This window comes from Sinohyriopsis cumingii, chromosome 2 (assembly GCF_028554795.1).
Source record: "Sinohyriopsis cumingii isolate HCF-2022 chromosome 2, ASM2855479v2, whole genome shotgun sequence".
Taxonomy (NCBI): Eukaryota; Metazoa; Mollusca; class Bivalvia; order Unionida; family Unionidae; genus Sinohyriopsis; species Sinohyriopsis cumingii.
This window is the reverse complement of record NC_142962.1, coordinates 158407187-158420455: the sequence shown is the minus strand read 5'-3', so window position 1 is coordinate 158420455 and position 13269 is coordinate 158407187. Positions and strand designations below refer to the sequence as shown.

General features: G+C 35.0%; 1 protein-coding gene across 1 annotated transcript in view; it reads left to right on the top strand.

Annotated features, from left to right (window-relative positions):
* Window positions 1-12767, top strand: part of LOC149806187 (neurotrypsin-like) — a 110479-nt gene extending 97712 nt beyond the window's left edge. Inside the window, exons 25-26 of the mRNA XM_089951098.1 lie at window positions 5702-5872; window positions 12367-12767. Of these exons, the coding sequence (XP_089807224.1) occupies window positions 5702-5872; window positions 12367-12503 (308 nt within the window). The 3' untranslated portion in view covers window positions 12504-12767. The remainder of the gene's footprint in view (window positions 1-5701; window positions 5873-12366) is intronic.
* The last annotated feature ends 502 nt before the right edge of the window (window positions 12768-13269 follow it).

Genomic DNA, 13269 nt, shown 5'->3' with positions numbered 1-13269 from the left:
TTTTATTCCTACCAGTAGGTAACTTTTGCATTTTCATCCATTTTTTTTAATACTTCCTTAGTATCCTTTTTCATATTACACTGATGCTCTGTGGATGCATCTTAACATCTAAAACTTAACTGTATAAAATTCTAGCCCACTGTATTTTGAACCTGTCATATTTTTTAGCCCCTTAACACCTACACATAAAAACTGAGCATCATCCAGGTTCATTTTAAGTCTTAGTTTTTTATATAAATCTTGTTTACTGGAAAATTAGTCATTTGAACATTAACATCTGATCAGAATCAAGTTGTTATAATATTGTTGTGTAGTATTTTGATTTTGGCATACTTATTTAGTTCAAATAATTCTTCAGTGGAAATACAAAGTGCTCAATATTAATATTCTTGTACTTCAAGGCTTGGATTTATAGTGAAATTCAAATAAGGATATATTTTTGGATTGTATTATTGTGATTCAATAAAAGACTCTTGGCACATTGTCACAACACAGACCATAACAACCACATCAACACCATCAGTGTGAGATTTTTAGAATACCACTAAAGTGTATTCAGACTGTATTCATTAGGACTTGTGTTATAAATTCTAGGATTATTTTGGGATTTAATTCACAATACCATAAGTTAATTTTACAATATAATGATAATAATAATAATAATGAGGACTTTGTATAGCGCCTAATCTTTAGAAGCTCTAAGAACTTTACAACATTATACAACACCTATAAGATAAAAAAACATATAATGATGTGATTACAAAAAGAAACACCATGAAATTAGAAAACATAAAAAACATGCTGAGAATATTTAAGGTAGGAAGCATTATTAAGTCTTTAAGTTTGTTCTTGCAGTTGAAATTAGCGAGTTTTGAGAGCACTCTTGAATGGGATCACTGTGTCTTTGTGTCTAAGTCCAGTGGGCAATTCATTGCTGGGCCCTGGTATGCAAAAGAACACTGTCCATATGACTTTATTTTCATAGTGGGAATAATGAGTATATGATTGTCAGAAGAGGAGCATATCTTGCTGGTGTGTACACATGGGTGAGGTCGGATAGGTATGTTGGACTAGAGTCTGACAGTGAAATGTGGCACAGAGAACAAATTTTGTGTTTGATTCTGGATCGAATGGATAGCCAATGAAGGGTACAGAGCAGCGGGGAGGTGTGCTCTGATCGTGCTACTCTAAGTATGATCTGAGCAGCTGTGTTTTGAACTTTTTGAAGTTTCTGGAGCAGATATTGAGATGAACCAGACAGAATTGAGTTACAATAGTCCAGTCTTGAAAGTACTAATGAACACACAAGTGTTTTAGTGGCATCAACTGAAAATATTTGCAAATTGAGCTGATGCATCTCAGCTCAAGATATGCAGCCTTGCATATGTACATGACATGTTGGTGCAATGTGAGAGTACTGACCAGAGTAACACCTAGGTTTCATACTGATTATGTGAATTTAATGTTGGTGTTGCTGATATTTATTGTTTGAGGTAAAGGATGTTAATGAGAAAGTCTTTGTGTTGTGATCAGAATGGCCTCAGTTTTATCATCATTCATCTGCAGCTTGTTACATGTCATCCATGATTTCACATCAGAAATGCACCTCTCTACACCTTGGATGGTAGCATCAACTTCGGTTGGGTGGCTAGATTTGTATATTTGGGTGTCATCAGCCTACGATTGGTGAGACACTGGATGATGATCTGTGACACTTGAGAGCGACTGAATGTACAGAATGAAGAGAACATGTCCAAGAACAGACTCCTGTGCAACACCACAACATAGATCAACTGGGCTAGAGTGTATTCCATTTGCAGATACAATTTGTGTCCTGTTGACCAAGTAGGACTTGAACCAGAGTAAGGCTGTATCATGAATGCCAAATACATGCTGGAGACAGTGAAGTAATATATCATGGTCTATTGTGTCAAATGCTGCAGGCAAATCAAGAAGGGTGAGGACTGTAATCTTTCCGCTATCCAACGCAAAGAGAATGTCATTAACTACTTTTAGAAGAGTAGTTTCAGTACTGTGGCGAGGGTGATATGCAGATTGTACATTGCTAAAAATATCACTTTGTATTCTCGAGAAATAAATTATTTGTTGAATTTTACAAAGATTGTTGCTTTTGACTCTATTCTATTACTTATTGTAAGACCTTAGGTTTGTAATAAACAGTCACCTGTATAAAATGACCTGTTTTGCCTTTCCCCATGGGTGGCTGATATTGACATGTCTGATTGTACTGTAGATAACCTGTATGAAGTAAACATTTATCTCATGGCCAGTCATACAAAACTGTTAAGTGCTACAAACTAATTAGTGCTCCAAATGAGCTTTAGCGGTATAGGGATCCAGGTTTACATGTAAAGACCTTGCCATATTGTAATTTTTCATATCCATCAGTTGATTCTTCTACATTATTTGAAATATTGTGATAATGTCTGGTATTATTATTTCATGAGAATGAATGGGTGGCAATACAGGTTTCAGATCCTGAGCTGAAGCAGGGCATCAAAGGCCACAACTTCATAGGTAATACGGACACTTCCCTGTAACCTGAACTCCAGATGCCCTAACTAAGGGAGAGTGATCATAGTTAGAATTATGTTCCACGAAATTGAACAGATAACAACATGGTTTTGAAACCTATTTGCCATCATGGGGGTGGGGGGGAATGTGGTGGTGGGGGGATGATATGAGTTAATGTTAACACTTCAGAAACAAGTTTTGGATATTTGTGATGGGCTTTATCTGTATTTTTAAGCTTCTTCTAAGAATGTTACATATATTTAATTTAAAATATTTTTGGACTTTTCTTAATGATTATTTGTTATATACATTTATAATTTGTAATCAACCTTAGTCTAAATCAAGTTCAATGTGTACCTGACAAGGGGCATTGTTTTTGTAAACAACATAATACATAGCTAAAATTTTCTCTGTGATTGTGGATTCATTATTCAGATCATGATTAATGTAAATATTTGAATTAAAAGATGCAGTCTTGACTCTGACCCTAGAAACTTCTAGAATGGAAGTTTCCATTAAGTCACAGTATTTCCAGAAAATGGTAATTGTGACCTAGGTCAAGATGAGGGGTATATGATCTTATTTATCTTAAAATTATTAATTTTTTGCCTTAACATCTGAAGTAGAATCAGTTTTATTGATGTATTCAGTTTTTCATTTGGGTGGAATTATGTATTCAAATTATTATTTTTTTAAAAAACAAATTGCTTGTCAATAATATTCTTCAAATGGAACACTAATTTGGAATTATAGTGATTCAGACAAGTACATTTTGGATCATATTATTGTGAGACATCCATATGACTAAAACAAGAGAAATCCTTTATATAACATCTTTGTAGTAGCCACTCAGCAGAATTTGACCATATTTTTAAAGATAGCATTCTTGCAACACTGAAGACTTTTCATTTATATTACTATTTGATAAAATAATCAACAGAGGTTGACCAGAGGTCAGAGGAAGAATTAAAGTATTAAAGTATTTCAAATTTTGTATATAAATTATGCCAATCTGCCAACAAATGTGGCTGCCATTACCAAAGAATGGAAAATTATTGGAATGACTTGACTGCTTGACTGAACCTGAACAAATCACACAGATAGCAACCAGGTGTCAGTATCTATCGCATTTGTAAAATGATGTTGATTTTCCAACTGCTGTGGCTGCCAATCATTAAAATTGATAATTCTTGAAACTAATTATGAAAACATACTTGAGAGAATTTTACCAGGTGTGACTCATACAACATGGATATTGACATACTGCATGCATGTACATAAAGATATAGGTATGAATATTGATATGCTGAATACAGTGTACCATGGAGATATAGGTGTGGATATTGATGAACTAAATACATGTGCATAGAGATATAGATATGAATATTGATATACTGAATACAGTGTACCATGAAGATATATGTGTGGATATTGATGTACTAAATACATGTGCATATGGATATAGGGTATGGATAATGACATACTGAATACAGTGTACCATGGAGATATATGTGTGGATATTGATGTACTAAATACATGTGCATATGGATATAGGGTATGGATAATGACATACTGAATACAGTTTACCATGGAGATATATGCTTGAAAGATGCAATAATTTAAAAGAGCATGAATAAAAATGTATGAGTGCTTTATATAGAATTTTCTTTTTCAATTACAAAATATTCACATAATTTTAACAGTTTCAGTAGATCAAAAGTACATGAACTTTTTAGTGGCATATAACCAGGAAAACTAAATTTGTTAATAACAAATATTTTGTAGGTTATGATAATGATATCATAAAGTAAAAAATACCAAGAAAGGTATAGAAAAGGTTTTTGTTCAGTAGTAAAGCTTGAATCCCATTCCAAATTGTTTTCTGAAAATGTCAACTCAGAACTCTGGCAGTGACAGATCGCCAAGATAGCAAATTCCTTCTGGAAGAACTTCCTCTTTGTTGTAAAATATGGGGATAGGGGATTGTTAGAATAATGATGAATTCACAAGATATAGTCAAACTACCCCTATTAGATTCATTTTCTAGAGTTTATAAACTTATCTCAATGCAGGTGGATCATTAAACTGAGATAGTATGTGAGACTTGGTAATTTAGAGTAAAAACTGGAAAATAATTAGATCTTAAAATCTACTGATGATGATGATAAAAGCTATCCAAATAAACATAATATGAGAAATGTTTTACAGTCTTGACCAAATTATCTGCTGTTCTGTCCAAAACTGTAGTTGAGCAACTGAAATAGTTTGCTTCCTTGCTCTGGATAATTCATGATCATTAGTAATTTCCCATACTAGATAATTCATGATCATTAGTATTTTCCACACAGGATAATTCATGATCATTAGTAATTTCCAATACTGAGTAATTCATGACCATTAGTAATTTCCCATACTGGATAATTCATGATCATTAGTGTTTTCCCATACTGGATAATTCATGATCATGAGTAATTTCTCATACTGGATAATTCATGATCATTAGTAATTCCCCATACTGGATAATTCACGGACATTAGTAATTTCTCATACTGGATAATTCATGATCATTAGTAATTTCCCATACTGGATAATTCATGATCATTAGTAGTTTCCCATACTGGATAATTCATGATCATTAGTAATTTCCCATACTGAATAATTCATGATCTTTAGTAATTTCCCATACTGGATAATTCATGATCATTAGTAATTTCCCATACTGAATATTTCATGATCATTAGTAATTTCCCATACTGGATAAGTCATGATCATTAGTAATTTCTTGTACTGATAATTCATGATCATCAGTAATTTCCCATACTGGATAATTCATGATCATTAGTAATTTCTCATACTAGATAATTCATGATCATTAGTAATATCCCATACTAAGAGCATAAATATCTTCAGAATTTGACAGTGAAGGCCAGCACTTAACAGGGATGAGGGGCTTGAATTACCACTCATCTACACCAGTCTCCTTGTATCACAAGACCATTATAAGTCACATGATCAACATTAGTCGCTGATGAAAGCATTGTGTTAGTTTCGAAAAGTTCGAATTCTTAAAATATTTATGCTCTGAGTATGGGAAATTACTAATGATTCGTGTAGTTGAGCAGTTTATAGGAAAATATCTGATATGGCTTTTATACTTGTCTTGCAGAGTATCCAAACATGCTGCAAGCTGCCGTAGTTCCCATAATCAGTGAGAGTGTATGTAACCGTGTATACAAGGGAGAACTAACTCCACGGATGTTTTGTGCTGGTTACTTGTCTGGACGTGTGGATAGCTGTGCTGGGGACAGTGGGGGACCTCTTGTGTGTGACATAAAAGGTAATAAAATATTGCTATTGTATTGTTGTTTTGATCTGGTAGGCAGTATTGGGATCTTCTTCAGTTAAAGTTGTTAGTTTTTTGAGTAGCAGACCTGCCAGCCCTTAAGATTTTACCATAAAAATTATAGAAGCAACCTATAAATTGCAATCTTACAGAACAGAAGCAACCTATAAATTGCAATCTTACAGAACAGAAGCAACCTATAAATTGCAATCTTACAGAACAGAAGCAACCTATAAATTGCAATCTTACAGAACAGAAGCAAAAGATACAAAAAAATATAATCATTAATCAAAAGTCCAGATATTTGCCTTGCCAAGTTTTGTATGGATCTTGGTTTTCATGTTAGAGTCGGTGGAGTTGGTGACGTTGGTCAGGGAACCAGACAAATTTTACAGGAGTACCTCAAACGCTTTAATTGCTCATGGTTTTCTTACAGACTTACTGCATATATTTATTATTCAGGCACTTGGTCATGTTTGGAATATTTCTTTCTTTTTTTAAACTAGGAAAGGCAACAGTTATATTTATTGGATATTATGTGTCAGTTCTCACAATGTGGGCGACGATTGCCACTACTGTGTGAATTTAAAACAAGAATCCTTTAAAAGGACTGATTCTCTAGCAGCCCAAATTTATTTCCAGCAATTTAAGATAAGACCATTTCTTCATTAAAATTGCTAAGTTATGAAACCACCTCTGATATTCTTCAGCAATAACAAGACTTTCAAATTAGCTGTTGTGGTGGATATATTGGATGTCAGATTAGCACCATTTTCATTTAGGACCAACAAAACATAATAGAATCTCTTCTGATGAAAAGCTTATATTGTTTAGACTGTTTTGGAGAATTATGGATATCAAGCTTTTAAAAAAAATGATGGTAGCCATATTGGGTATCAGATTGGCACCATTTCCATGTATGTCTAACTAGACATTATGAGCAGTCTTTTGACATGACCAGCCATCTTGGAAAAGTAATGGTAACAAGATTTCAAGATGGACATGTGATGGCAATATCAGCAATCAGATAGGTACCATTTTACATCGACAACCAACAAGACATTGTAAGAAGCCTTCAGTGAAAATGTCACATGACCATTAGTTTAGGAGAAGCACTAATAAAAAAGTTTTCAAGATGGCCACTGTGGTGGCCATAATGGAAATCTGAGCTGCATCTTTTTCATTTAGGATCAACTAGACAGCTAGCAAAGACTCCATTTGAAAACTTATAAAAATCTGACTCTTCATTTAGGAAGAGTAGAAATGTTAAGATTTCAATATGGTTGTTGTTGTGGCTATGTTGGACATCAGATTGGCACTATTTTCATGCACAACCAAATAAACATAATATGTTGTCTTATGCTGTAAACCCTATGTGAATCTGACTTTCCATTCAAGAGAAGTAGTTGCGATTAGACTTTGGCCAAATTGGATGTCAGATTGGTATCATTTTCATTTAGGACTAATTAGACATAAGAGTGAAAATTCCATGTTAATCTACGTGTTTAAGAGAAGTAGCAATAGCAAGACTTTCAAGAGTTCCTTCATGGCAGCCATATTGAATGTACAAGTGGCATTATTTTCATTCAGTACCAGTTAAACCATGAGATTAATTTGCATTTCAAGTGTCATAGCCATCCTCTAGCTTTCTTTTGGAGGAGTGATGACAACAAACATGTGCTAATTAACAGTCCAATGACAGACAATAGACCATCCCATTAGTTTCTCAGAAGTCTATCAAGTAGTCATTGACCTAAAAGGGTTTTGGAACCACAGTTTCTGAAACTGAACTGGAGGTTATTAAGGCCACTTTACAAACTGTTTAGTTAATCTTAATGTAGTCATCAGACCACATTTCAAATCCTTTGTGTGTTGACAGTAGTAGTACATGATATATTCTTACATATTGTTACATCATATTGAAAACTACTCTAACTTTCAGTAAAACATTGATTGCCTTGCTAGCAAGGTCTTTGTAGAGTTGGCAGGTCTAGGCAAGTCTTGTCTCTCAACTATGGCTTTTGTGCAGTGATCGAAAACTGACTACAAATGATGTAGGGCACAAAGGCCAAAAGCAAATGTTAAGTGCAGGTTCTTTGTGGGAACTGTAGGCCTCACTACATTAGTCTCAAAATAAGAGAAACTAATGATTTCCATTATAAACAACAATTGTGTTGTTTACATGTTGACAATGATCATAATCTGACATGGGCTTAGAACATACATACCGGTATGTCATATTGATCATTATGGTTGAGCAGTAATTACCCCCATTTCTGTGACTTTTTGATCTGTTACTGACTAAAACACAAGTACACATGAAAAAGGTTTTAGAATAAACTTATTTAAGGATCATCAAATTTAAATGGTTGTTACACGTTTGTTGCCTGCATGCCATTTAGTGAAAATATAATGTTTGAAAAGAGGATTAGCTGTCATCCATGAGGAAAGACACATTTTGATAATGCCTGAGTCCTTTGAGAACAACATCAAACTCAGGCCTTTAGGTCAACAGTTACTTTGGTAAGAGCTCTTGGTATTTTTTGGTATAATAATTGTCTATGTCTTATTCATTACCTAATCACATTAACAATAGGAATCACTTCCACCACCCCTTAAATTCAGCCCTACCAAAAAGACCATCTTTCCTGCCTATATCCAATATAAAAATAGTATCTGTGGGGAGTAACTCTTCCAATATACTGCTATAATTACTGGCTAAGTGACTGCCTGTATGAGAAATGTTCTTCAATTTAAGCTTTGACTTGATAAAGCAAACATAGTATCTGTATAATTATCCAAATCAGTTGGATTCACCAGAAGTATCATAAACTGTTTGAAAAATTGGCATAGTTTGGTGAAATTATCTTTGCTTCAAGCAGCAGTAACTTTATGCTCATTTTTCATTGGTTATTTTGAATAATTTTCCAGCTCTGTAGATTTGGTCATTGACCATAGAGCTTTTATAATTTTGCTATTGGCATGTTGTAGTAATGTTGAAATAGCAGTTGCTGTTGAATTTTATTATGTTTTTAATTTATGTAAGGACTGCACTTTTGTGGCATGATATGCGTGATGTATTGTTGTATAGTATTGACTTGATGTATTGTTTTATAGTGTTGACTTGATGTATTGTTTTATAGTGTTGACATGATGTATTGTTTTGTAGTGTTGACATGATGTATTGTTTTATAGTGTTGTGACATGATGTATTGTTTTACAGTGTTGTGAGAAACGAACAGCTAATTGACCGAAGTGTAAAAAGTTCAAGGTCATAGAGGACACAAATGAGATATGCCTTTAGTGTACTAAATGTACATTATATCTAACATTCCAATACCTTCATAAGTTGGTTAGAAGAAATTTGGTCCATGGTTCTTCAGAAACACTTGAAAGGCAGGGAAAATGCTTTGGATTCAAGTCTTCAAATGTAAAAGTCAACCAACACCAACTCTGTTGCAAGTATAGTGGGACATGTCTGTTTGGCCTCTCATCCTTCCAATATTTTATGAACTTTGTTGTCAGTAATCATCATCTTCCAGACAGCTGGAGCAGGAAGAATGAAACACTAAGGATTCAGACATATAGCAACATTCTCATTTGCTCCTCATATCTCAGATACAAAGAATGATCCAAGGGTCCTTATCACAGATATGGAATTGAGGAGGTTTCCTTTCTTGCCCAACTTCCCTTCTTCAACTCTTGACATGGATGTGAAGAGAAAATTTGCTCCCCTTTTTGTCAGCTCAGTGGGCATAGGTCCACCCATATGCTAAACTATTTTTAAACTATGACCAGAGTGCATTCAAATCTCAGCATGAGGAATTTTCTGATGAATTTGTATGAAGTTTTTGCTCTTTGCAGTAGCCCTATGTGCCATTTGCGACCATCCCAGCTCCTAACCAGTCTGTCCAGCTGGCCAAACAGCTGTCCATTGCTACCAAGTATGTTTGATTGGAAGTCAGTTGTATCAGTCAGTTAGGCCACAAACCAGTCATCTATATCCAGTTATGGGGATCCATCCAATTGGTCCATCCATATGGCCAGCCCACAGCTGACTTCTTCAACAAGTCATACTCCACCCTGTTACCTGTCAACCAGACCGTGCCCTTAGCCAATACGGCTTCTTCCCTTCTGCCTGATATGATTAGTGTTGTTGTGAAAGGCTTCCCTGATAAGGCTAACCTACTAATATCATTTGTACACACACACACACACACACACACACACACACACACACACAGAGAAATGAATGCAGAAAAAACCTGGATCAACACATATACACTCCAGTCCTGTTTGGGAGAGGACTGATTTAAATTTAAAGCTGCAGCTGAAGAGACCTATTGGATCTGTATCTGGGTCACACATTTTGCATCTCTTCACTACAGGCTGGAGAGGGAGACACATCACATAAATCTTTTGGAATTGAAGGCCATATTATGTCTTTCATTCCTGGCAGAACCTTCTGTGGTGAGATGCCATCAATATGTCAGAAAATGATGCGGTGGTCAGTTAGCTTTGGAGATAAGGGATGGCCAAATCACCAGACCATTACTAGTTTTGGGTTTTTCCTTATTGGTTTATCTGGCATCATTGCACTGTACAGATAGCACATATGATGGGCAGGATCAATGTCCTAGCAGAGTGTTCATCAAGGAGTAATGTTCTACACAGACATTGATCTCTCCACTAACCAATCTTTCACTGGTTTTGCTCTTTTTGAGAACACCTATTGGTCACTTGTTTTATGATCAAGTGGAAGCACAAGCTACTTACCTTCATGTCACTGAACCCAAGAGCCCAGGTAGTAGATGCTTTGTAATTCATTTGGGGAAAATTTTCCATCCTACAATTCTTGTTCAAAGAGTGATTCAGAAATAAAAGATCACACTTGCAAAGTGGTTATGATTAACCCTCTCAGCTGGGAAAGGTCATGGGTCAGTGATCCAAATGATCTAGAGGTAAATATTCTCAGGAAGATCCAGACAAGATTGCAGGTGTTCTATCCATGTCTGAAGAGGCTTTTTATTCACACCTGTGTTATGTATATTTATTTTGTGTGTTCAATGTTTTCCATATCTGTACTATGTTTAACTTTTTTCCATGATTGTAGATTGGACATTAGGATAATGACAACCTGTTGAATTAGCCTTTTGACCCTAAAAGGTTGTACAAGGTGTACATGCTTATTTGTCTTGTTTGTATGTTATACATAGTTTGCTTACTGATGTTTGAGTTCAAGGTTTAGCCTTAGAATGTGGTTCTAGAAAAGAACTTGTTTACAAATTTGATGAGAAAGTGTCTCACATCATGGTCCCCTCATTATGCCCTAGTTTTTTTTTTATAAGGGTTTGAAGTAAACAACATTCTTCATTCTGATTTTAAGTTCAGTTGTGTTCAGACATAATTTGAGCAGAAACATTTTTTAAAATTTATTCATTAGAATGAATTACAACATTCTCATTGACATTTTGTACTACATCATTATTCTAGGATCATTGTGAATTCATTCCAGACATTCAGGATAATATCATTGTGGTATATCAAGACTGTTGGCATATCTGCTCTTCCATGGCTATTGGTACATCAGCACATTCAATACTGGAATTCATTCAGAACACTTTATTCTTTTGGACTTGAGATTTAATTCACAATAGTTTAAGTTCTTTTTCAATTTTCACCTTGTATTCTAGGTAAGTCATTTACTTGTTGAATTTTACTAAACTTGGTTTTGCTTCTTTTGTTACTTAGTTTACCTCCATAGAGCTGTAACACTGAAAATCATCTGGCATACAGGCAGTCACCTAATGGTGACAAGGGAGAGTAATTAGCACTAATTCAGAATGCCCAGAGGCTGGAGGAAGTAGGAAGTAGGATCTACAGGATATATACATATATATATATATATATATATATATATATATATATATATATATATATATATATATGTTACTATGAAATTTAACCTATGGACATTTACAAATTATTTGACAGATTTAAAATGGGAAATGAAACTGTACTAAACTTACTTATGCATGCAGTTGGTCAGGCATTTAATGCTTGATCCCTTTCAGTCTGGTCTGCAGTCCGAATATTTATTTACTCTTTCAGATCAAATTGTGAGTTACCTTTCTACATCAAGTATGGATGTAAAGGGGAACACCCATAACAATCATGTTGATATGGCAGGCTTCTAAAATTGATTTACAACTTCAAGAATTAAACACCTATATGCCATACAAAATCATTTTCAAAATTTGTGATCACTACCTTAGGAAAATGTAATACAGGGATGTTACCTTCATTGCATTCTTGAGGCAGTAATTACAATAGACCAATTGCAAACGTACCTTGAATGACTCATGGAATTACCACGTAATCTGCTGCATTCACCATCTCATGAATGCTCTAAAATAGCATTAAGTTCTTTCTAGTTAATCAACACAGATTTTATATTGTTATTTTACAGCTGAAAATGTTGTTTTCAGGTAAATACACTGTTGTAGGAGCCACATCATGGGGGAGAGAATGTGCCATGCCTAATGCACCAGGAGTGTATGCCAAGGTCAGAGAGTTCTTGCCATGGATAAAACAGAAAATGCAGCTATATTCAAAGAAAAGATAGATGGAATGTAAATTTGGCATGAAACAACTTGTGTATACCCATTACCTATATTTTTGTGTGATAGACATAATTCTCAAAGGGAGATGGCCACAGCTTCTGGTAGAACATGTATAGTATGATGTTTGTTATCAGATGAGAATAATGTCAGAGAAGAATAAAAATGATATTTCACCAATCTGCAATTTCTATGAACTCCAGTTTGCATTATATTTGCTACATAATGGAGAAGAGTAGTTCATAAATAAAGCAATTCTTGCAACAAAATTGACATTTTTTCTTTTCATGACTCCACTGCATTTTTCAGAGCTATAGACTGTCTATAGGGATTTGGGTATCAGATAGTCAAGGGGCCCTGAGTGGCTTTTAGACTATCTATAGGGATTTGGATATCAGATAGTCATGGGACCCTGAGTGGCTTTTTGACTATCTATAGGGATTTGGGGCATCAGATAGTCAAGGGGCCCTGAATGGCTTTTTGACTATCTATAGGGACTTGGGTATGAGATAGTCAAGGGGCCCTGAGTGGCTTTTTGACTGTCTATAGGGATTTGGGTATCAGATAGTCATGTGACCCTGAGTGTCTGTGTCATCTAAAGTGCTCACCATTATGGATCGTTGCCATCTCACCTCTGCCTTCGTGGGTTCAAGCCTCGGGTTCGGCCAATGTGGGTATGTTAGAAAGCTTACCAGTACCTTCTTGTGGGTTGGTGGTTCTTTCTGGGTTTTTTCCAAGTTCATCCTCTCTTGTGCTAAAAAATGGTGTTAA